This window comes from Ostrea edulis, chromosome 8, assembly GCF_947568905.1.
Source record: "Ostrea edulis chromosome 8, xbOstEdul1.1, whole genome shotgun sequence".
Taxonomy (NCBI): domain Eukaryota; kingdom Metazoa; phylum Mollusca; class Bivalvia; order Ostreida; family Ostreidae; genus Ostrea; species Ostrea edulis.
The window spans coordinates 16,522,416-16,549,567 of NC_079171.1; the positions used below are offsets into that span (position 1 = coordinate 16,522,416).

General features: G+C 35.5%; 1 protein-coding gene across 3 annotated transcripts in view; it reads left to right on the forward strand.

Moving 5' to 3' along the window:
• Nucleotides 1-27,152, forward strand: part of LOC125660989 (adenomatous polyposis coli protein-like) — a 64,784-nt gene that overhangs the window by 26,553 nt on the left and 11,079 nt on the right. Inside the window, exons 2-10 of one of the 3 annotated variants that reach the window (XM_048892810.2) lie at nucleotides 1,435-1,692; nucleotides 4,902-5,046; nucleotides 5,830-5,932; nucleotides 14,497-14,679; nucleotides 15,198-15,306; nucleotides 21,152-21,360; nucleotides 22,229-22,346; nucleotides 24,373-24,615; nucleotides 25,181-25,276. In XM_048892810.2, coding sequence (XP_048748767.2) covers nucleotides 1,461-1,692; nucleotides 4,902-5,046; nucleotides 5,830-5,932; nucleotides 14,497-14,679; nucleotides 15,198-15,306; nucleotides 21,152-21,360; nucleotides 22,229-22,346; nucleotides 24,373-24,615; nucleotides 25,181-25,276 — 1,438 coding nt within the window. In that variant the 5' untranslated portion in view covers nucleotides 1,435-1,460. The other 2 variants (XM_048892811.2, XM_056147032.1) reach the window with 2 other exon arrangements.

Genomic DNA, 27,152 nt, shown 5'->3' on the forward strand with positions numbered 1-27,152 from the left:
AAATAACTCTTGTCAAACATCAAACATTTGTACTACTTATATTGGATAATTTTCCCAACATTTAACCAAGACTTTCCAAGAACTGTTTATTTCTAAGTTGTACAAGCTGTTAAATTTAATATTACCTCATTCTAGAGGCTTTAAGTCGTTAGGTGCCAATTTTCTGTTTCCGAGACCCTGTGTTTTTAAATCTGCTGCTTGAACACCTGTCTTGCACGAAAAATAGATGGGATTCTACTATGAGTTATTTGTAACCATTCTATTGAAAGGATCTCAGAATACTCTCAATATATCCACTGAGTGCCTGGCTCATATTATTTGCTGTTATGTCAGAGAGTAAAAATGTTGCCAAGAACAAATTCAGTTCTCTTTCAGTAAAATGTTGAATATTTTTCGTGATTTTTTACTAATAGTCATACAGAATTTCCATCCATTTATCTCGCTTACTTTTGTTCAGTTAGTTTTTGGCAAATTCTATTATTTCATGTTCAGATACAATTAAAAAAAAACAACAACCAAGAAACTATTCCAAGCTTCCCGAACTATATGTAAACATCTGTACAACTGTTAGGTAAATGCAAAAGTTGTCTCTCTTGCATCAAAACCATTCATTTTATGTTGTCCCTTGTAAGTTAATATTTATTTTATGTCGTCCTTCGTATGTTAGCAAATTATTTTATGTCGTCCCATGTATGTTTAAGCATTTGAAAATTTTTGACTCTCAAATGCTACTGGCCAATTTTTACTAAACTTTTAGCATTATTTTGGTACGGGGAGGAAATGACTGCATTTGTGACCCCTGTCCCTTTTAAAAGTGAAAACCTCATGCAGTCTTTAAAAATCTCTATTACTCGGGGACATCTAGATCAACAAACTGTTTGTATCGTCAAGATGAGGAGAAGCTCCATTAAATTGTTAGATCCATAGGCTTCTGTCGCACTGACTGCCCTAACAAGTCCCAAACCTAAATTTGTAGAAGGGCTGATATACTATTAGCATGTACATGATATATTCATATTTTGTACATTTAGATTATGATTTGCACAGGGGGAAAATGAAATTGCATGACTATCATGAAATTTATGACAGATTATCATGATGTCTATTACTAGATTAAGATATTGTTAAATTTAGGCCCTACTTTGTAATAGCTGTTGAAATAGATGTATTTTAAAATGCTTTAGCTTTTTGTCTTCAATCCAGCATTTTAAATAGTCTAGCTGTCATTCTAAAAGGGTTTTCACTACTTTGCAATACCTCGTCAAGTTGTAAAGAATGTGGTTTGAACAACATTTGGATGTAGTTTTTTTAAAATCTGACATGCATGTTATTTATAGGTTCATGATTACAGTTTGTAGAAAGTTTGCAATGTGCAGAACCTGAAACTTCTAGAGAGACAGCAGTATTCAGGGTTTCTAATTCTTTTGATTTTAGGGACTTGAAATGATGAATTTACCACTATGTCATCATATGATGAGTTGTTAAAACAAGTGGAGTGTCTGAGAGCAGAGAATTCTCACCTCCGACAAGAACTAAACGAGTCCAGCAGCCACCCTGAGTCTGCTGCCACTGTTGACGTGTTTGAGGGGCTAGATGGGGACTCGGATATTGACGTGATCTACGATGGAGAAGATGGGATACATGTGTTCCAGCAGGGAGGAGGCGGGGAGAGTCGGGACCAGATTGTAGAAGGTGAGGGGCGGGGAAGGGGGGTAAAATTGCTTATTCCAAGGCCGAGGAGTTTAACTCTCATGCAATATCAATATATGGCATCCAGGCCTAGGTCTGGGTCCTCAGTAGGCATGCAAAGATTTATGAAGGAATAGATTTAGGAAAGTAACTACATTTATCTCCTAAAATTGACAGTTATTCATTGTTGTGTGCTAACAAGAATTCCACTGCAATTCCATAATTATTAGATTTAAAAAACAATTAGAGTTAGTGTTGGGAATTTGTAGATATCGGTAATGATGTGAAAATATGTAATCTCAAGATTAAAAAACACTTGAACCACGCAGTGCCCTGTAGTAACAGTGGGAAGATTTCTGGGATATTCTGTATATGATTCTTTCAATATTTCATAAGTTTTAAACCTACACAAAATGGAATTGTTTAGGAGTTGCCTGGTTGTACCAACATATAGAGCATATTCTTCTGATTACTCCAGTGCAGCACACAGGGAATCGAAAAGGACCTTAAAAATGATTTCATTCAATGCTCCCTGCATATGCATTGAATGAAATGTCCTGCATATGCATTGAGTGAAACATTTTAGATATTACCAATTTAAATCAAACATCCAGCAATGTCAGAAGAAAAAATATGAATATTAATTTGCATACTAATGGAAATGTCGTTGGATTGTATTAGACATATCAGTCCTGAATATTTTGTTATCAATACTTATTTTCGGGGGGGGGGGGGGGGGGGGGGGGGGGGGAATCAACAAGAGTGTGGTCTTCAATGAATTGAAAATCAATAGGTATTCATTTCACAGTGTAATTGATGAGATTGCGATTTCTATGTGCATTTGATTATCTAATTCTACAAATATTCTGGTGTCTGTCATCTAATCGGAACTCCCCCTGATTTTCCTGTGTATATATTTCAGTAAATGATGCTAATCTTTATACACATGCAATAACTGTATATAAAGATTAGTGTCCCTTCAGACCCTAAGCACACATGCTGAATAAACCAGGTAAACCTACACCAATTGGGTCTTTATAAACCTATTGGACAAGATCTTCTCTATGAAATAAATTATATTTAGTTATAGTTTTTAGTTTTGAAATTTTGAGTTTTATGAGGATGCTAGTGTCAAAGAGCAATGATTTATCAAAATGAATGATTAATGATTGGAATGAAGACCCAAGGGGATGCACAATATTGAATAATGATCCAAATGTGCAGAGTAAAATCTATCATCATATGGCCATCAAACTTAGTCAGGGTAACAATGCGTCTTCATGTTTTCACAATCGCAGAGGAAATTAATCATGTATGCCCAGTAGGAGAAAACTCTAGATCTTGACTGTATTAAAACCTGAAATTTTAAATTAAATTTTGATTTGAGCTATTTTGGGTATGATTGAATACTAGGTACAAGTTGAGAGTTTGACTTCTGTGATGTAATAGGCAGTAAGGATCAGTGTTTACTAACAGAAGGAATGACTGTACCTTTAGTTATTGTGAAATGTCTGGTACTGTAGTGTGTGGGATTGAGTTAGTGTGTACACTGAGCTACACCGGATCAATACATGACTCAGTGTTCAGCCTCACATTGATGGTGCTGTGTGTGTGAGAGAGTATGTGGACTAATTCTGTGGATCACCGATTATTGGAAGTCTGACTCCACTTGTTACAGAGGTTGTGTTGTCTTTGATTATCACTTAATTATCCGTCAATACCTTTGTAACCAAGAGAGGCAGTGGAGAGAATCGGATATTCCAATCCTTGCTGTTGTGTTTTGAGATGTCTGCAGCTTGCTATACAGAATGGGAGGAATTCCAATGCTATTCATTTGCTTTTTGTGAATGCTGGTGAATGTGTTGTACAGGATTTCCTATCTATAAATCAATGGGGGGATGGCAGGTAAAAAGCTCACAGCTGTAGTGAACGCGGAGGAGAGTCAGTGATATGTCTGAGGATCATTTATATTTGAGTCCCGAGGATTTAGAGGAGGGGGACTTAGTGATTGGAGAGGACTCCTCATCTAGTCATGACTCCTCCAGCCAGACAAGTGATGAGGGCGAGGATCTTAATGATGATGTTAATGAGGAGGACGCAGAAGATGATAGCGATGAAGGTAGAGAGAGAGGCTTGGTCTTTATCAAAGACAGGATGGGATGATAATCAGTTAGAATTAAGAAGGAAATTCAGAGCTACTCCTAATTGAATTTTCTAGCTCATTCTTATGTGTCATAAGCATGTTCTGAGCATGTTAGGAATTCTCTAACATATTATTCAGTGTTCATTGTCTTGGCTCATGTATTCCAATAGGACCAAATCGTCTACTGATGCTATTCACTTTGTCATGTTTTATGTAATCAGTGTTGCAATATGTGTGTAGGATGATGAGTGAAATCATCATGCTTTGTATGTTTGAAATTTTCATAACTGCAGAAGTTTTAAACAGCACTATAATTTGAGTAATTCTGAAGTTCATTTGGGGTCGTTTTGTGAGCTATGGGTCCCAGCTGGTAGTAGTCATTAGACAGTGATTACCCTGTGTTCTGTGGTAATGTAAGCTGTCTGCTGGAGCTGTTAATGATAAACACGTGAAGTGGAGGGGCATATCCAGTATCAGACAACAGATACCAGGCCCAGAAAAAACATCACTGTCCAGCATCTCCATCCTAACACCTAACATGTCTACTCCTGTATTGATTATAGTCTGCTGCAATGAATGTCTTGTAGCATGTAGATATAGGAACCAGTATTGTATGATCTACAGCTCTGTCTTGTAGCATGTAGAGATAGGAACCAGTATTGTATGATCTACAGCTCTGTAGCATGTAGATATAGGAACTAATACTGTATGATCTACAGCTCTGTCTTGTAGCATGTAGAACCAGTATTGTATGATCTACAGCTCTGTCTTGTAGCATGTAGAACCAGTATTGTATGATCTACAGCTCTGTAGCATGTAGAACCAGTATTGTATGATCTTCAGCTCTGTCTTGTAGCATTTAGAACCAGTATTGTATGATCTACAGCTCTGTCTTGTAGCATGTAGATATAGGAACCAGTATTGTATGATCTACAGCTCTGTCTTGTAGCATGTAAAGATAGGAACCAGTATTGTATGATCTACAGCTCTGTAATTGAAGTGAATTATTTTAGGAGCATTTTTTAAGACACATGATGCCTGATACCTATAAAACTGCTTTATATTCCAGAAGAAGACATCTCACCTAACGACATTGGCCCGCACAAGTCCTTTAACATCCCGGGTACAATCATTCAGCAGAATGGCCATCAGACAAACAAACAGACAGATACAGCAGAGGTCCTCAACAAGCTACAGGAACTGTATAATGAAAGGTACGGTAGTGTGCCCTGTCATGTCCCACTCTCTCCACCTGGAACCACCCCCCCCCCCCCCACCCCCCACCCCCCCCACCCTACCCCCCAACTTGTAATGTTTATATCCTTGCAAACATAGTTTTGGGGGAATACTGGTTTCACTGTGTCTGTCTGTACATGCATTTTGCCCAAAAATATTCTCTGAGACTGTTTACTTCACACCAAATTTTGGGGAAATGTTGTATACTGTGTAGTCTGTGCACCAGACAATTTTTTAAAGACTGATTCCTTCAATTTTGAAACAATGCCATTTGTAGTTATTGTTTTACAATATTTTTGTACATTCTGTCAGTTTCCCCTCCATAAACAACTTTTTGATGTGTATTGGTTTAACTATGTCTGTCTTTTCATTCATCCATTACTTAAACAGTCTGTTTCACCTAGTTCAGTATAGTCTCAAACTGGTGACCAAAGAGCTATTCAATGTTATTCAGATTTGTATATTCTCAATTTTTTGTCAAGAATATGGATGAAAATCAAGGTCAAAGTAATTTAAAATTAACCTTTAACTTGCAATCAGGTGAAACCTGAATTATGTTGAAACTCATGTCTTTCTGGTATTCAGCTATGCAACATATCAAATATGCTCCAATATGGTTAAGCTCTGTAAGGTGGGTGGGGTGTCAGTCCCATTAGGGCAGGATAAAATGTTTGCTTGAAATATTGGACATGTATGGAATAGACTATAAAGTGTAACAAGCTACTCAAACAAGATATATTGAAAGGTAATACTCTCTTTAGGTCAGCCATATTGACATATATAGAGGAAGAGGATAGGCAGAGGAAATGGTACATCTCACAACTGGACAATGTTAGACAGCAGTTGGAGAAGATCCCTGAGGGGGTATGTAGTGGTTAACAATGTGAACTGTTACAGAGGGGGTATGTTATGGTTAACAATGACTGTGAACTGTTACAGAGGGGGTATGTTATGGTTAAGTACCCGCAATGTTATTCTTGACATTCCTATCGTGTTCTATCGTGCGTGTATCCTATCGTACCGTGCGTGTATCCTATCATATCGTGCGTGTATCCTATCTTATCGTGTTTTGCGTTTATCAGGTTTTCCGTTTTCTATCGTGTTTTGCGTTTATCAGGTCTATCGTGTTTTGCATGTATGAAGTTTTCCGTTTATCGTGAAAATCATTTATCGTGTAGCTTCGGAAACTATTGGGATTGTATATTAAATCAAATGAAAAAGTATGATACTTTTCGAAAGCTTTATTCGTTTAAGCTATTTTTAGGAATCAAGAAAAGAAAAAGAGCCTTTATTAAAGTATATTTGAAAGAGAACATAAAGCTGTCGATTTTAAGGCAGAAGAAGAGCTATTTTTCTGTCCAGAGAGGGTGAAAATTTATCACAATTTCATTCTAAGTAGTATGAAAAGTAGGCAATTGTTTGCCGAGCAAACCGGGGACAGTAAATCTGAAAGTTCCTTCATCTGAAGTTTGTCTAGAAACAATTATTTGTAATTAACACTAACAGAGAAATAGGAAGTTCTGATTTGAAAGGAAAAATCAGTAAATTACATTGTTTATTACATATATTTTAATAAAGGCTCTTTTTCTTCCGATTTTTTTCCCCACCTGTGTTCTATTTATATACCCACTACTGAACGTGTGCGTGTCTGTGTATCACCCGTGTTTTGACTGCAAACATTCTCAGGGACATTGTATTTCACACATCTAGAAGATTAAGGTTTAAAAGGGTGCAATGGTGTTGCATCTCCCAAAAGTCTTCTCAACTGGACACGAGTCGTTGTTTTTTTTACTTGTACATGTACCAATAGTCGTACGGGTAGATACTGAAAATTGATGCCGGTTTTGATGATTATATGAATTTTTTTTACATACTAAACCCAAAAATTTTTAAGTGTTTAAAATTGTGAATTTAAAAAAAGCGGGGATTTGGGTTTTTTTCCATAGTTTATTTATTTTTTGTGATTAAGATATCAATTCAAATACATATGTTCCAATTACTTATGACTATCAATTATCACTCATAGTGTAGAAATATCTAACGTATGAAGATTTGGTGTAGTGCAGTGGATTGTTTTTAAAACGGTCATGATGAAAATAATTGTAATTGTTGAATGACTGGTGAACTTAGAGCTTGATGCAAAATAACCCCTCCGCGCTACACATAAAATATTACTTGGTTTTTTTTCTCACATTCAAGATAATTAACATTTAGAATAAGAGAGCTACTGAAGCATGATATCACTACATTATATTACATTTAGTTAATTCCCTTTGTAATTAGTCCCCTAATGATAAAGTCGAGGGGACTTTAGGTTTGCGATCCGTCCGTCTGTCCATCAGTCCAGTTTTCTGCACTTTTTTTCTCTGTTCTTGCAGATATTTATTTTATATTTGGTATGTGGCTTTGCCATAACAAGTTACAGATCAAGTTCGAATTTCGTCTCGGTCCATTGATTTTTCACTTAGTTATGGCCCTTGGACTTAGAAAAATAGCATGAATTATCAGTTTTCCGTACTTTTTTGGTTGTGCTTGCAGATATTCATTTGATATTTGGTAAATTGCTTTGCCGTAACAAGTTACAGATCAAGTTTGAATTTCCATTAAGTTATGGCCCTTGGAAGTAGAAAAATAGCATGAATTGTTAGTTTACATCCAAGTTTCTTATCTCTCTAGATAAGAATTAAGAATACTACACTTATTAAAACTTCTAGCATAGTAATACTACAATAGATAAATTATTCATGATTATCTACATGTCACAGTTATTGACTTGGTTAAAGACTTAAACCTAATTATAAATTTGTCTTTTTTCTTGGTCTAGTCTCTACTCGAATAGTAGTTGATTTCCAATCATTCCTATCCAGGTTCCCCAATTTTTCCTTTTACCGTAACCTACATAATGAACTTTGAATATTGTTGTGATACAGTGATTTTTGCAACTGGTAGGGGACTATGTATTGCCATGCAATACTCTCAGAATGCTTGTTTATATATCAAACATTAGGTGACAATATAATTTTAGAATCATTGGCTGGGAAAATTCATATAGATATCAAATGATGAATTAAAAACCGTATATAATTTAGTTTTCTGATTTTTCATGTAGCTGTGATGGCGTAACAAATTGAATTAAAAATATATTTTTTATAAGTACGACCGTGTATTAAAGAAATTATACGTTTTAGGTGTATAATGAATATTGAAATCCTTCAGTATTATTATCAACATAATGTAATTATGTTGTAGGTATCAAAATTTCGTTCTGTCTAAATTGCTTCTAAATTTACAACATTTCTATCAGGTTTTCCGTTTATCGTGAAGATCGTTTCGTGTTTTGCGTCTATCAGGTCTATCGTGAAGATCATTTATCAGGTTTTGCGTTTATCAGGTTTATCGTGTATCCTATCGTATTGTGCGTGTATCCTATCGTATCGTGCGTGTATCATGTTCTATCGTTTATCATGTCAAGAATAACGTTACGGGTACTGTAACAATGACTGTGAACTGTTACAGAAGGGATATGTAGTGGTTAACAATGTGAACTGTTACAGAAGGGATATGTAGTGGTTAACAATGTGAACTGTTACAGAAGGGATATGTAGTGGTTAACAATGTGAACTGTTACAGAGGGGGTATGTAGTGGTTAACAATGTGAACTGTTACAGAAGGGATATGTAGTGGTTAACAATGTGAACTGTTACAGAGGGGGTATGTAGTGGTTAACAATGACAGACAATGACTGTGAACTGTTGTGAACAATTAGTCCTGAATATCAAACTTTGTCTAATATACCAGTCCATAGATTAAACTTTGTGAGTAAATGTATATCCAGCTTTACATGTAATAATTAAAAAAAGGGGGCACCCCCACCCCACCATTGCTATGTGCTTGATTATTTTGTGTACATTTGAGTAAGTTCATTTGCACAATATATAATTTTTAAGAGATTGAATCACACATGAGAAAACAAGATTACAACAGAAAGATTGCATAAGTACATTACAAGTACGGATTCAGTATGATTAATTTGTACCGTTCAGTGACACCTGATTGACACATTAGAAGTACGGATTCAGTATGATTAATTTGTACCGTTCAGTGACACCTGATTGACACATTAGAAGTACGGATTCAGTATGATTAATTTGTACCGTTCAGTGACACCTGATCGACACATTAGAAGTACGGATTCAGTATGATTAATTTGTACCGTTCAGTGACACCTGATCGACACATTAGAAGTACGGATTCAGTATGATTAATTTGTACCGTTCAGTGACACCTGATCGACACATTAGAAGTACGGATTCAGTATGATTAATTTGTACCGTTCAGTGACACCTGATCGACACATTAGAAGTACGGATTCAGTATGATTAATTTGTACCGTTCAGTGACACCTGATCGACACATTAGAAGTACGGACTCAGTATGATTAATTTGTACCGTTCAGTGACACCTGATCGACACATTAGAAGTACGGATTCAGTATGATTAATTTGTACCGTTCAGTGACACCTGATCGACACATTAGAAGTACGGATTCAGTATGATTAATTTGTACCGTTCAGTGACACCTGATTGACACATTAGAAGTACGGATTCAGTATGATTAATTTGTACCGTTCAGTGACACCTGATTGACACATTAGAAGTACGGATTCAGTATGATTAATTTGTACCATTCCGTGACACCTGATTCACATGTTTTTGTTCACAGTGTGAAATGATAAGTTAATAATGTACATGCATTGGTTGTACATGTAATTTCTGGCATATTTATTGAGTTTTGTGTTTTGGTCTGACATTGAAAATATTGATGAATATCAATAATGAAGAATTGCTGAAATACTAAAGACATCTTAATCCTGATCTTATTAATATTTACACAGTTTGTTACATGACCATACATTGCCTGCGAAAAAATCAAACAAGAGGACACTTGAATGTAATCAATAACTAAATTTATTGAACGGTCATATCATTTTTCAGTCAGAAATATTATATTTTATACCTATTTTTTATAATGACGCAGTGAATTGGGACTGCAATGTGTTGTGTACCCCTTGTATTCAAGGGGAAATAACTTGTGTTGCACTCCAAAAATGTATCACATTAAGAAATAGTGAAAATAAGATTGGTTGCTAAAAATTAACTTCAAGAAATACTGAACAAGTAAAGGCTACCCTAAGGATTTTTATGCCCCCCTTTGAAAAAGAGGGGGCATATTGTTTTGCACCGGTCAGTCGGTCGGTCGGTCTGTAGACCATGTGTTGTCCGCTCAATATCTTGAGAACCATTCACTTGATGATAATGATATTTCATATGTGGGTTAGTTATGAGTAGAAGAGGATCCCTATTTTTTTTCAGGTCAAAGGTCAAGGGCCAATCTACTCTGGACATAGGAATATAATGTCCGCTCAATATCTTGAGAACCCTTTGCTTGACAGACATCAAACGTGGTACCATGCTCATGCCATGGCCTCATCAAACCTAATACGTTAACATAGGTAGTGATTGCTCCATCACGAAACGCTCAGCATTTAGAAGTGAGAATCACGAGTCTTTCAGACATGACCCTAAAACTGGAGATCCCGTGTCGCGGCAGGTGTTGGCATGTTAATGAACCCTTATTGCTACGGCCCTGAGCGTTAAACATAGGTCTAAATTTGTTTTATTTAACCTAAAGTTGGTGGTGTATCGATATAAGTGAAAAATTATTGACGTGACGTAAAGTACAACCAAACATCAAAGTTAATATCTCTGTCATTTTTCCTTTATCTTTCATGAAATATTCAGAATGCATTTGATTTGTTTAGTTCTTTGGCATTCTTATACACTGCTAAACATTGAAGGTACCGTTTATGTATATATGATGGTAAAAGGCAGTTGTAGTAGTAATAGTGCAAAAGTTCAATGTCACCAGAACTCAACATTTATGTTTGTTTGATTGTCTGTGTCCAGTTCATTTTGTATTCATTAACACTTGTCTAATCGGACAATTTTCTTCCATTTTTCTTTTTTGTTGTTGCTATTATCGAATGGTGTTATAAATTTGAAGAAGAAAAACTATCAGCATTTAGTTATAACTCAATCGTTAAAGTTTAAACAGGGTTCGAAATTAACTCATGTCCGTAAGTCCGAGACTAGTAGAAAACATGTCGGACTAGTGAACTCTCTATAGCACTAGTCCGTACGGACTAGTGAAAATCCGGAAATCAATTTTGAATTGGTAAAGATTTTAGCAAGATTTGTCTGAGTCTCTTAGATGTTTGAACTTATGGTTGATTACCTGCATGGTCAGGTGTTTGCCTGACTATGACAGTCTGATCTTCCAAACACATGGAGTGCGTTTGAGACCGCCGTTCTTCGAACGTGCACACATTGTCAAATTCCTGCCGATTCCGAACGCCGAGTACACATCACAAGAACGTGTTCTAGGTGCAAGAATTGCAAGTAGTGTGGTCTGAGAACATGCACGTTTGTATGCACATGTTCTCGTCATTCGCGACTCTAACACAGTAGTTCATAACACTATAGCTCATGACTTGGTCAATCGAGTGAATTTTATTGACTTTCTTGATAAAATTTCGAACTCCTGTGACTCTAAGGTCTGAACACCAAAACAACAGGAACGTCGATCTCGAATGCACTTATGGACGTTTATCAAAGGATTAACTCGGAGGTTAATATTGTATGCTTTTGAAGATCTTGAATACGAAATAAAATATGGTGGTCTCTTTTTCTTCTGTAGGTGTCAGAAATCGAATTGTTTGCAACTGTGATGTGTTTAGTTTGATTAAAATGAAGATCATTTTTTGATATACTGGACGGACTAGTGAAATGCTTTGCGGACTAGTGAACATCAATAGTGACTAGTCCGTACGAACTAGTGCATGAAAAAGTTAATTTCGAACCCTGTTAAACCTGCTCTTTTTTTAAAAATCATAAACATCGAGTGTACTACTACCTGAAACACTTAACTTCACCCGAAGAGACAATTGTAGGGGTGTAATACTTCCATAGGTAACAACAGTTTCATAACTTCGTATTATGAAATATTGCTATTGTAGTTGATTTTTCTGGTGAAATCAACTAAAACCAGCCTTCATCATTTTGAACTGGAGATACGCACATACCACACCCAATCTCATAATACAGTGGAACCCTGTTATTACGTTCCCCCTTTATTACGTTAGTCCGCATATTACGTTGGAATTTCAAAGCACAAAACCATTTCTTAACAAACCTATATAAAATAGACCTTGTTATTACGTTGTCCTAAAATGCCGGGACTCGGTATTACGTTGTAAATATTCCGACAAAAACGTAATAAACCCCTAATTATTCAATAGTGATTCTCAAAATAATAAGCCATTCACACCTTGACTGCCTGAGGCAGTCACCACGTAAATTTCCTGGTCTGTTTGGGGATTAGAGACGCTTGACTGATCACGCTTCGATAGATCTAGCGACATCAATACAGGTGAATACCCCGTATAGAAGCCAGTGATAAACAATTAAATAATGTTTATTTAGAAATTGTACTCTATGAAATTTACTTCATTTTTCATATTTTGATAATCAAAGAAATAATTTCTCAACCACCTGCGTGTTCAGCATAGTGTGATTACCTTCGCTATTAAAACTCTATTTACGGACAGCTTTGGTACCAAACAAGAAAGACAAAATTTATCGTAGCAATGTTACAACCGCTTGGGTAACTGCTTGGACATAGGTGACTAAAGGTGTTCAATTAAAAAAATTGTTCGTTGTTTGGACATGCAGCTTGGGTGTTCGTAAATCTCGTCCATACATACACCAATCTATCGGCCGATTTGTGCACGGCATTTACCTCAGTGAATATTTTAAAATCCCTTGATGCGCACGTGATTTTAGTGCCATCATTTAGCATTATAAATGAAATCTTCGTGCATCATTATATATTTTTTTTTATGTGGATTGCGCTTAAATTGTTCTCCGTGCATGTTTATCGTTGGTGAGAAGTGTGCAAGTGTTGGGTATCGTGTGCGTTTTGTGTCTATAGTTTTGTTGTTTTTTGGGTGGGATTTTTTTTTATTGTGTTGTGTATTGTGTAATTAGAGAACTTAATAAAAACGATGTTTTGTTATTTTTTAATACGAATGTTGAATACGAACCGGAACGAGTTATTGAGAGAATTTTAGATGAATGCATTGTTTTAAAGTTGAACAAAATGGCGGTCCAAACGAATGCAGAAAAAGCAACGTTTATCAAAACATCCTTATGTATCCTACACCGAAATAAAGAAAAGGGATAAGAACATGAAGAATTACGGACATTAAAGATAAGATGTAAATAAAACAAAGTATCATAGTCTTTTAAACAAAGAAACAGTAAAGATATATTCACACACCCCTTCACGGAGTACCAACGGACGATATACAATTTCCAAATGATATTTTTAATGGATTTAACTGGGAACGTTTATTACGTTATTTTATCGTGACAAAATGGAAAACGTAATAACGGGGTTCCACTGTACTCATATTTATTCAATGTTTAAAGAGATGGTTTCAACTAGATATTCATCAAAATATATCATCTATTATGTTTATTCAAATACATGAGGAATTCAAATGAGAAAATGTATATGATAAGTTCAGCACAAATATCCCCCCCCCCCCCCCCCCCCCCCCACACACACACAAAATGTCTATTGATCTATATAGTTTTGTGAAAAATATGAATGCAATTGAAACAAAACTCACAGACAGTGCCATTTTATATAAGAAGTACATGTATATTCATTTTCATGATTAAGCAAATCTTTATAATTCTATATTATTCATGAATAGTTTATGCATGTCTAACAAAAATTAAAAGTTTTCATAACTTCGTTTTGTGTTAGACAAGTAAATAATGCATCCGGGCAAGTAAAATTTGTTAAGTTCTTAAATTCATTTTGTCATCACGTATAATGCACGTAGTCATGCCCCATGTCGTCGTCGTCGTCGTCCCCCCCCCCCCCCCCCCCCGTAAAAATTAGATACATGTGTTAGTAGCAACAGTGAGACCATAGTTTTACTAGTAAGTTTTCGTGTAGAATTGACCATTTTTTTGTCTAAATTATGAAATCCTAAGGTATAAAAAAGGTATCCGTTTGCTATAGTCTGTTAAATTCAGACGGAAGTTAATTCCAGGGAACGTTTATAAGCCGAGACCATGATATATTGTTAATCATTTTTCACTGATTTTCAGGGGATTACAACTTTGTACATTGGCAGGAACCCCTACATGATTTGAACATGCTTAGATTTCACCAAGTCTTAGAGAAATTCATTGACATATTTTCATGCCACTGTCCTGTCTGACCTTAGAAGGGAAAAAAGTGGGCATATTCTGTAATAAGATGGTGAGGTTTAACTCCATATATTTGATTACAGTATCCCAAAGAGAGAGAGCTAATGCGACGCAAGATAGAGCATGATGGAAAACAAATTCAGGAACTGTTTCTGCAGAACCTTGGAACTGCAGAACAGATCTCGCAGAGACAGGAAGTTCGATTGACTCGAATCAGCACCATAGAAACCGAGATACTGGACCTACAGAAAGCAAGGAAACTTCAGGTATTGTGATATAACCGATACCTGTCTACATATTCTATATAGTAGTAAATGTTAAACTACATAATTCAGATTCTTCCAAAATCTTGTAAGAGGAATTATTGAACACCTCAAAAATTTATGATGTAAAAAAGCTGTGAGATACAAGTATACCATATTGAATTTGTCAAAACTTGAGTATTTAGTTGTGAGATATTGTTGCTGCTGCTCAATATATTATGTAAAAAATTTCACAAATTTGGAGAAAATACTGCTTTTTCACAACTGTGTGATGACGTTCCAAAAGTTTTATAAAATTCTGTGCTTAAGTTTTTACTGTTTTATCTTTACATTAGGTCAGTGTGGATAATGAGGTGGGTGGGGTTATTAAGATTTTGCTGTTTTATCTTTACATTAGGTCAGTGTGGATAAAGAGGTGGGTGGGGTTATTAAGATTTTGCTGTTTTATCTTTACATTAGGTCAGTGTGGATAAAGAGGTGGGTGGGGTTATTAAGATTTTGCTGTTTTATCTTTACATTAGGTCAGTGTGGATAAAGAGGTGGGAGGCGTTAATCACCTGGATGACAGTCCTAGTCCTCACATTGCCTCCTTGTATCATGGGGCATGGCCACTCAGCGCCAACAAAAAAGGTAAACTGCAACTCTTTATTTTATTGGTCAATCTCAAATCAAGGTCCCCATTAATAAAAGTCCGGGTTGTCATTAAGGAATTGGGATTTACCAAGATAACAAACCTGAGATGTTTGTGTCACCATCACCAGTTGTGGAGTCATTTATAGTTAGTTAATTCTAATAAGTAACTAGAGTTATTTAAATGTTTAACACTTATTGTGGTGCGGTTCATATATCTTTACTTACACTTATTGTGGTGCGGTTCATATATCTTTATTACACACTTATTGTGGTGCGGTTCATATATCTTTATTACACACTTATTGTGGTGCGGTTCATATATCTTTATTACACACTTATTGTGGTGCGGTACATACACCTTTATTACACACTTATTGTGGTGCGGTTCATATATCTTTATTACACACTTATTTTGGTGCGGTTCATATATCTTTATTACACACTTATTGTGGTGCGGTTCAGATATCTTTATTACACACTTATTGTGGTGCGGTTCAGATATCTTTATTACACACTTATTGTGGTGCGGTTCATATATCTCTATTACACATTTATTGTGGTGCGGTTCATATATCTCTATTACACACTTATTGTGGTGCGGTCCATATATCTCTATTACACACTTATTGTGGTGCGGTTCATATATCTCTATTACACACTTATTGTGGTGCGGTTCATATATCTTTACTTACACTTATTGTGGTGCGGTTCATATATCTTTATTACACACTTATTGTGGTGCGGTTCATATATCTTTATTACACACTTATTGTGGTGCGGTTCATATATCTTTATTACACACTTATTGTGGTGCGGTACATACACCTTTATTACACACTTATTGTGGTGCGGTTCATATATCTTTATTACACACTTATTTTGGTGCGGTTCATATATCTTTATTACACACTTATTGTGGTGCGGTTCAGATATCTTTATTACACACTTATTGTGGTGCGGTTCAGATATCTCTATTACACACTTATTTTGGTGCGGTTCAGATATCTCTATTACACACTTATTGTGGTGCGGTTCATATATCTCTATTACACACTTATTGTGGTGCGGTCCATATATCTCTATTACACACTTATTGTGGTGCGGTTCATATATCTCTATTACACACTTATTGTGGTGCGGTTCATATATCTCTATTACACATTTATTGTGGTGCGGTTCATATATCTCTATTACACACTTATTGTGGTGCGGTTCATATATCTCTATTACACACTTATTGTGGTGCGGTTCATATATCTCTATTACACACTTATTGTGGTGCGGTTCATATATCTCTATTACACACTTATTGTGGTGCGGTTCATATATCTTGATTACACACTTATTGTGGTGCGGTTCATATATCTCGATTACACATTTATTGTGGTGTGGTGTTATTTTGAACCTTTTTTGCACCTGTGTTGTATCTTTTATATATTTTAATTTTATTGCACATTAATTTGACAAACTGTGGTTGTTTTTATGATGTTTTTCTTACGTATCCCTTAATTTGTTTCTTTTATAAAACTTTGCTCCTCTGATAAAAAAAAAATCCGTAAAACTTGAAATAAAGATTTATAAGCAAATCATATATCTGGGTCTTCCCAGTTTTCACTGTTCAATGATTTTAAAGAAGATATCTGTATTTCATTGTCTTCAATGTTTTTCTTTCAATTACCAATTGTTTAATTGTACAACATCTATCAATTTAAAGATGTCAAAGGAGATTTATTTACCCTTTCTAATCAACCAATGGTAATATTTCCTTAACCTGTTGACAATATACAGTGTTCTCCGTTTGGTTTTGGTTCAGAGAAATGTTCATGATGTGCTAATGTGCATCATTCAATTTCCCACACACTTTCATCACTACAATAGACCTATAAACAACCTTGTAAGGCTTTGTGAACTGCAGTTTGGACTCCAATAAAAAGCAAAATGATTCTGGTGAGCATTGTTGCCCTGGGTCCTCTTTTGGTTTTGTGCTGCTGTTTCATTTAGGAATGCATGTTTTTAGAGGTTTTGTGTGATATACAGTGGAAATGGGGGTTTGAGTAGTTGAGATTGTATAGAAACACAATCGAAGAAACACATAAGACATTCTGTGTCATCAATGAGAATATATAGAAACACAATCAAACAAACACACAGGACATTCTGTGTCATCAATGAGAATATATAGAAACACAATCAAACAAACACACAAGACATTCTATGTCATCAATGAGAATATATAGAAACACAATCAAACAAACGCACAGGACATTCTGTGTCATCAATGATAATATATAGAAACACAATCAAACAAACGCACAAGACATTCTGTGTCATCAAACAAGCAAGAAACTAAGACATTTTATGTGGCATTTCAAATTATTTTAGTGAACTCAAGTTTACACACTGTTTCAAAGATTAAATTGGATATTTCTGGGGGCATTTTGTTAATCTTTTGTATTTGCTATATGAAGTTTTAGAAACCCTGTTCATGCACGGGATGCACACACACACACACACACACATGTATACACAAAGAGTGTAATGAAAAAGCCAGAAAAACAAAAATATGTACACACGGTATCAGCCACATGTTTTATAATTTCTTGATAGTCAGATGCAGAGCTAAATTAACACAAAAAGTTAAAACATGCGTTTGGAAATCTACCAGAATGATGTGGGTCGAGGACAGAAGCTAGTGCCTATTTTGTTGAGATACAGGGAGCTTTGATGTGAACTATCCACTGATGGGTTTTCTGAGGAAGAATTCACAGGTGGCTGTAGAACACAGTGTTTTACTTTCTGTGGTTAGATCATGTTGTTTGTGTTAGGTTTACATCCTTTGTGTTATAAAATTCTTAAACTGATGATTTCTCTTGTGGATATGTTTCTGTGATGGTAAGTCTTGTATTCCTGATATTCAACTTTCCACGACCTTGAGTAGAGATTCTACTGCTTTTTAATTTGCAGCTTTATCTGTGCCAATCAATGAATGTGTTGTTGGACTTCATTGATTGACACAGTGAAATAATGGAAGAAAATTGATACTAAGCTACAGAACTCAAATACAAAAACAGATAGAGACTGCTTCAATGAGAATGCATCAGTTAAGAAATCAATTTGTCAATATTTTTGTGCAGACCATGTCAGAGATGCCAATATGTATGAATGTTTTGTATATCAGGAGAAAACTCTCCCATTTCATGATCATGTTTCAGGCTTCAACATTCTTTGCAACCACCTCATTCAGTTCATATGTTTCTGAGATATTTTCTACACAAAACAGCAGCTCTATATACAGAGCCAGCCAACAAAGAAGGCTATCAGAAAAAAATTAATTGGTGGTGAAATCAAATTAGGTTAACTTCATGTAAACAAACGATGCACAATTTCTAGTTATGAACTCCCCTGTGATGGAGAAGGGTTTAGTATTCTCTGGAACACTTGCATGTGTACAAAGTGTATGTATAATTATCACTTCACAACAAGATAGTAATGCTGTGTGTGTATGTTTGGTATGTGATTAAATGTGTGAAGTACCTTGTGTGAGCATAGTGCTGGGTGGTGTGTAGGGGGTAACCAAACTTTGTGTACTTATTTGCTGTGGTGAATTGATTGTTGAACCCTGCTGATTTTCAGAGTTGAAGATCAATGTCACTGAGAGGAATATCAATAAGCAATAGCACTGGGGAGTGGGGATCATGTTGAGATATTAATTTTTAAGGTCAAAGGTGAAGACCACTGGAGGAAATTCCTTAAACCAGTTTAGGAATTTAATTTGATTCAAACAATATATCATTATGTATGAACATAAATGGATTAGACAACAGGCATTGCCTGTATATAAGCCTTCTCCATAAAGTTTGGGAACTGGTAGACCAAGTCTATGTCAAAGAAATATGACTACACCATATGTGCAAAATAAGATGTCCTGAATTGTCTATGTTATACATGTATTAAGAAAGTGAATGATTATAAAAAGTGTGTATAATAATGCACTTGAAATAGATGGATATTTTCCTTTACAATCTCATAAAAATCTATTTAAAATTGTAACTTCATGGTTTGTATGAAAGTGTATAAACAGCACAAAAACATGGAAAAGTACATAGCAATGCTTAAATTTGCAGTTTAAGTGCTTGAATTATTTTAATGGTACTTGAATTTTGCTTAAATTAAAAGAGAAAGAAAGAAAAAAGAATCATGTTATGTTTCTCCTTTCATGCATTGCTGATATTTTTGTACGAGTTGTTGCATATGAAATTGTCTTACAGATGTTTGAATATACTCTATTTTTGTAAATCTGTGACTTAGTATTTTGTTAACAAGAAAGCACATTTGGCCATAGAACGTTTGGTAAGAATAAATGATCGCTGTCTTTACAACAAAGCTTGGTAATTGGTATTTTTTTTAGTTGGTAAAAGCATTTTTAAGAGTGTTAAGAGTAAAGCACTGTGTGTGCAATATTAATGTGACAAGATGATAAAAATGGGGATTCTAACTCTGCAGCCCTAAATTCTCACATGCGAGGTGACAAACAGAAGAAATTATCGGGTTGAGTTCTGACAATTTATTCATGAAATCAGAAAGTAATCACACTGAAGCTAGCCAAGCAACTTTTGATATCAAAATGTTGAAAATAAAACAAGAGTTTAAGAGAGTTAGAGAAATAATTTTAAAAATCCAATTAATGTGTTGTGTCAGGGTTTATTTTCATTTACATAAACCCAGGACCTAGATTTCTGTTTTGTTCATTTTGAAGAAATCAGTGTTTCTCTTCCACTCTAAGTTCTGCGTAAATGTTAAAACAGCGTGAAGATGGTGATTGGTGCTTTGATAGACTAATAAATAGATAAATGCACAGTAATTGCGTACTTAATTTTAGATGCTCTATTTTTTTTTAATTTGTGAAAGTATATTTAGATAATTTTTTTAATTTAATAGATTTAACTTTTTTTCAATAAGCTAGAGTTTTTAGCTCTAATTTTTTCTTTATTTCACAAATAATATATGACCGACTTAACAAAAATATTTTGAGGTGAAGGTCATATAGATAGCCAATGGAAATGATTCCTCAATATTAAAGTATTTTCGGGCAAGGTGCTGATTATAATTATTTTTAACTTCTATAAATTATAACCGTTATGATTACAATATGTGAAAAGTTCAACTAACAAAAATACTTTAAAGCTTACTTTAATGAGAATTAATTAAGCGTAAATGGTCATAGACACATCGAGTTTCTGTGATGGTAATTGTCTGTTATCCATGAACTTTTGAATTACATTGCCACTTCTCCAACAATTTTTGCTGTAGCAACCTGCAAATTGTGCAAAATGTGTATCATGTGGTTGTGCGTTTAAGAAATAAATTTTATTTTTGAAAAATGCATGCGGACATAAACGTCGAAGGCAAAAACATGGTAGCACTAATGTGCTTCATGAAAAGTATGCAGGAATGAAGCATTGCAGTTCATGTCCCCATGTATTTTTCCCACAAATTTTTTTTTTTTTTGATGTTTACATTTTACTTTCATTTCTGTCAGAATTCCCAGCCGTTAATATAGTCATGGTATATTTGTACGTTCACATTCATGAAGGAAAGGCTATCATTTTGATTGATAAAGTATCAAAGGCAAAAACATGGTAATAGTAAATATGAAATTGCATAATTTAGTTAGGCTTGAGTCATTTGCTAAACATTACATAGGACTAACTAGGCTGTGTATGATTAGATTTTGTACACATTACATAGGACTGACTAGGCTGTGTGTATGATTAGACTGTATTTGTACATGTCTGTGAACTGACTGTGTAGACTGTGTCTATAATTGGACATTGTTTTGTAGATGGGCTCAGGGAAGGCTCCAGTCTTGGGTCTGGTACTCAGGAGATAGGCAGCATTATGAGCTTCAACTCCAGCAATACCAACACTTCTCAACCGTCACTGGCATCACCACGGCAACATGGTCAGCCACTGATGTCCATGGCACTGTCCCAGGGACATTCCCAAGATGGCGGTCTTGCAGGACAGACTCCACAACAGCTTGGCACCAAGGTTCGTCTACACCTGCCACTCTATCATGTGTAGAGTTTAGTTTTAATTCAGAGTTAAGAGTCCTGCCACTCTATCATGTGTAGAGTTTAGTGTTAGTTCAGAGTTAAGAGTCCGGCCACTCTATCATGTGTAGAGTTTAGTTTTAATTCAGAGTTAAGAGTCCTGCCACTCTATCATGTGTAGAGTTTAGTTTTAATTCAGAGTTAAGAGTCCTGCCACTCTATCATGTGTAGAGGTTAGTTTTAATTCAGAGTTAAGAGTCCTGCCACTCTATCATGTGTAGAGTTTAGTTTTAATTCAGAGTTAAGAGTCCTGCCACTCTATCATGTGTAGAGTTTAGTTTTAATTCAGAGTTAAGAGTCCTGCCACTCTATCATGTGTAGGGTTTAGTTTTAATTCAGAGTTAAGAGTCCTGCCACTCTATCATGTGTAGAGTTTAGTTTTAATTCAGAGTTAAGAGTCCTGCCACTCTATCATGTGTAGGGTTTAGTTTTAATTCAGAGTTAGAGTCTAAACCAGCCACTCTATCAAAGATGGGGCATAGAGAGGAATTTTTAATATTTATATAAGGGCACCATTGGAAATAAGCTTGTAAGGTCATCTGAATCAAGAGAGGTTTGAAGTTTTATAAAGGACTATATAGGAAAATTCTTATGTTCTCCAGAAAGAAGGACTTTTAAGCAAGTTTAATCTTGTAGTTAAGATTCAAATTAATTTACACCATGATCTCTGGGGCAAGGATGGGAGCTTTAGCATTGGGGGAAATGTTCAGGTGAGCAATCTGGCCTGTGGGCCACTTGTTTCAGAAACCATGAAATTTGACCCCACAAAGAGTGATTTCATTATGTGTGCTGTTTATGTTGACTAGGTGGAGATGGTGTACTCGCTGTTGTCAATGTTGGGTACACACGACAAAGACGATATGTCAAGAACACTGCTGGCCATGTCTAGTTCACAGGACAGCTGTATAGCAATGAGACAGTCAGGTAAGTCTACAGCTGTATAGCAATGAGACAGTCAGGTTAATCTACAGCAACTTTCACAGCAATGTAATATTGACAGGTAAGTCTACAACAATGTAATATTGACAGGATAGTCTACAACAACATTAGCAGTGTAATATTGACTGTCAGGTTAGCCTACAGCAACTTTCACAGCAATGTAACATTTGCCTACAATCAGCGCTGATACTGTGTACAGGGAAATATTTGCCCACGTCAAGTGAGCTTCTCTGATCACCCATTGTCTGTCCGTCTGTCTGTAAACTTTTAACATTTTTTACTTCTCTCCAGAACCACAAGGCCAATTTCAACCAAACTTGGCAAAAAGCATCCTTGGGTGAAGGGCTTTCAAGTTTATTCAAATGAAAGGCCATGCTCCCTTCAAAGGAGAGATAATCACAAAAATGCAAAAATAGGGTAGGGGTCATTTAAAAATCTTCTCAAGAACCACTGGGCCAGAAGAGCTGAAATTTACATGACAGCTTCATGAAATAGTGCTGCAGATTCAGATTTGTTAAAACCATGACCCCTGGGGGTAAGTTGGGTCCACAATAGGAGATCAAAGTTTTACATACAAATCTATAGGGAAAATCTTTAAAAATGTTCTTCTCAAGAACCACTGGGCCATTATAAGGGATCAAAGATTTACAAGGGAACATATAGGGAATTTTTTTTTTTAAATCTCAAGAACCGCTGGGCCAGAAAACTTCACATTTACATGAAAGCTTCCCGAGATAGTGCAGATTCAAGTTTTTTTTAAAAATCATGGACCCCGGGGGTAGGATGGGGCCACAATAGGGGATCAAAGTTTTACATACTTAAATAGAGAAAATCTTTTAAAATCTTCTCAAGAACCATTGAGCCAAAGAAGTTTACATTTGCATATAAGCTTCCGGACATTAGGGCTGAAATGATATGCCCCCTTCACAACAAGATACATATTGGAATACTTATGCAGCGATTCAATATTTTCAATACGATACAGTTTACAGAAGAAACCAATAACATTAAAGAAAAATTTAATTACCCAGATTCACATCATAATTTTAAAAGCAAAAATGTTTCCAAATGGTAAGATGCCTGTTGGATTTGTACTCTGTAGTTTAAACCAATAAAGTTCATTATTATTATACCCCCCGCAACAAGTTGTGGGGGGGTATACTAGAATCGGGTTGTCCGTCCGTCCGTCTGTAGACGCAATGGTTTCCGGACTCTAAAGCATTATCCTTTCCACCTACCGTCACCATATCATACATATGGACTACCCATGGGATGAAGATGTTCCCTATGGATTTTGGGGTCAAAAGGTCAAAGGTCACGCGCACTGGACATCGAAGTAGCAATATGGTTCGGTTTGTCATGCCATTTGTTTTTTACACTCAGAAAAGAGGTAGTTTATACCTATTACCAACACCCTTTGGGAGATTGGGGTAAGCGGGGGGTATTCTTAGTGAGCATTGCTCACAGTACCTCTTGTTTTCATCAGACTCAAGGCGAACAACAATCTGAACGTTAATGGACTCTATTTTGTCTGTCATGCAGGTATTTTAGATAATAAGTAAAGGCCAAGCCTTGTGTATTTTACTGAACCCGTTTGTAATAAACATATCGAACCAAAAATCAAGGCAATGAATCAAACATGGAATGGAGCATTTATATTGAACAGTATCGATATTTCGGTGAATCGTTTCACCCCTACCAGACATAGTGCAGATTCAAGTTTGTAAAAGTCATGGCCCCGGGGGGTAGGTTGAGGCCACAATAGGGATCAAAGTTTTACATGCCAATATTTAGGGAAAGTCTTTAATTAAGGGTCAAGGTGACTCAGGTGAGCATTGTGGCCCATGGGTCTCTTGTTATAAAATTCATATCCAATCTTATGTAAGGGATTTTTCAGAGTTTTTTACAACTTTTTGTCAAAGGTGCCCTTTACTGGTTGTAAAAAAAAAAAAACCTTGATAAATCCCGCATTTCTATAAGATATCTTACTTTCTTGGATTCTTTTTTAAAGGTTGCCTGCCCCTACTTATACAGCTGTTACACGGAAGTGATAAAGACTCGGGGTTGCTGGGTAATACACGAGGCAGTAAGGCAGCACGTGAACGAGCGGCAGCAGCTCTGCACAACATCGTACACTCCCATCCCGACGATAAGCGAGGCCGGAGGGAGGCACGCGTGCTGAGGTTTTTGGAGCAAATCCGGGCACATTGTGACCAGCTGAGAGACATGCAGGAGGATGGTCCAGAGCTGTCAGGTTGGGAACAGTAGTGGAAGCTTAGATTGTCACATTAGTACACTTAGTTATGATTTCATCTCTGTCTATCATGTTATTAGTCATGGACACTCAAGTTTGAAGCAACCAGTTCACCACACTAATCACAGAAATTGACAGATTTTTTGTACAGAAATGCATCATTTGAAATTTCCATTGTTTTAAAGGTGTTTTTTTTTTAACTTGTGCCTAATCCTTTATCTTTAATATCTTGACAATGAAATATGATTTATTTTTTTGTTGCAGATTTATATAGTAGGGAAAATGTTGTTAAAGATTTATATAGTAGGAAAAACATTCTTGACAAAATGTTGCAATATAATGAAAGTGGCATAGAATTGAGTGACAATAATGTGAGAAGTGTACAGTCATGTTCACGGAATAAAAGAATTGCCACAGAACCTCGAGCTGGCTGTTATGAATTGTGTAGTTATAATTTTTTTAATACAAGTATATCATGATTTATTTGATCCCTGTACAGTATCAAATAGCCTATATGTATTTTAGGGCTTCATCATAACCGTAAACAAAATCATTTGTATTACAGATGACAGAGACATGGACCATCAGCCTGGCCCCGCTGTGGCTGCTCTGATGAAGCTGTCTTTTGATGAGGAACACAGACACGCCATCTGTAGTCTGGGTTAGTCTGGACATAAAGTCACCCGATATGTCTGATTATATGTTTTATATATCCTCATCCTGGTCAGGTCATGGTATGGAGCAGTGCATCTGTATCCTGTTCACTCCTTGAGGGTTAAATAAAAACAGTGCTTATAAGACTAGGATCATGAAACTTGGTACAGTAAAACTCTGATATAGCGAATTTCTGGGGACCCTCTATAAAAATTCGCTATAAGCATAATTCGCAATACGTTTATAGCGAATACATAATTAAAATATAACGAATTCGTTATAAAACTGATTTGTTCTACATGTATCAGTTCTCTAAGAAAGCAGCAATCGATATACTTGCGTTTGTACTGTCTTTAAAAGAAATTAAGCCTATATATTTTCGAGAAGAAATATTTTTATACAAGAAATATACAAGTTGATTTATACATGATAATTTATCTTGATGGATTATTAAGTCATGCAAGAACATGTCGAGAGAGAAATGTCAACAAAAGTTTGCGCAATACATACATGTACAGTCTATTGCAATTGACATTTACTTGTTGCTTTACACAAATAAAGGAGTGTACAATAAAATAAATGCATTCAAACTTCAAATTTAATTAACGAGAATAGTAAACAATACCGACAATATATTTCCTAAACGTATGTGTAAGTATTGTTTTGCGTTAACAACCTTTTTTGAAAAAATACAAACATAAATTTTGTAATAAGTGTGGATCCTTTATGTCCATGGAAAATGATTGTTAAAAATCACAAAGAGTTTAAAATGAAAAAAATAAATTCGTTATAAAAGGTGATTTTTATGTTCATTTTTAATTCAAGGGGAATAGGAATTTACTTCGTTATATCCGTAAATTCGCTATATCCGTGTTCGTTATAGACGCAGATTTTTATATAGAATATATAAAGAATTTGCCGGGGAAATCGTTTTCACTTCGCTATAGCCGTAATTTCGCTATATCCGTGTTTGCTATATTCGAGTTTTACTGTACATGGATCAAGAGTGAAAAAGCCTATTGTTTTTCAAGGTTAAACTTGCATGGATAATTTTGTAGGCACAAAACAAGAGAAAACAGTAATAACAAGGCTAGGATAATCAAACTTCATAGACAAGTTTTTATATAGTGTGGTGCTATCTGTCTATCACTTTATCCATCAGAACCTTGTGATAGAAACAGAGTACTAATAAGGCTACATATGATCCCCATGGGGAGAGGAAGATGCTTATTATTTCATAAGGTCAAAGGTCAAGATCATTCTTTCATGGGTGACCAAATATGATATTTAACACTGCCATCTTAGAACTATTAGTACTCTCAGATACTGGAGAAGGCTAGAATACTGTCAGATCAATGAATGGATTATTTGGATGTTTATAATTTCTTTGATTTCTACTTCATTTCTGAATGTATTGACAGGTGTATTTTGCAGTGCGAGTGTTGGGAATTGTTTCTGTCTTTGTCAGATATTTTTTTTTATTGAAGTTCCAATTAAGGTGACTCACTACACCCAGAAATATTTTCTCAAATCAGTACGAATTGATTTAATAATGAAAGATATGATGATATACAATAAGTATATATGCCAAAAAAGGCAAAAAATATGCAAATTTGGATATAAACTCGATTTTCAAAAAAATTGTTTCAGCACATATGAACAAAAGACTCTGCAGGATTTGAACTCGAGATCTGTGGTTCACCAGCCCAATGCTTTAACCATTGAGCTATGATGATAGACAAACGAATCGATGAATACAAATAATTTCACAAAACATTTAAATCGCCATCTTGTGATTTGATGCCATACAGAGTACAAGCTTTAGTGTAGTGAGCTACCGTAAGTGATTTTGTATCGATTCTAAGACATATGTAAACCCACCC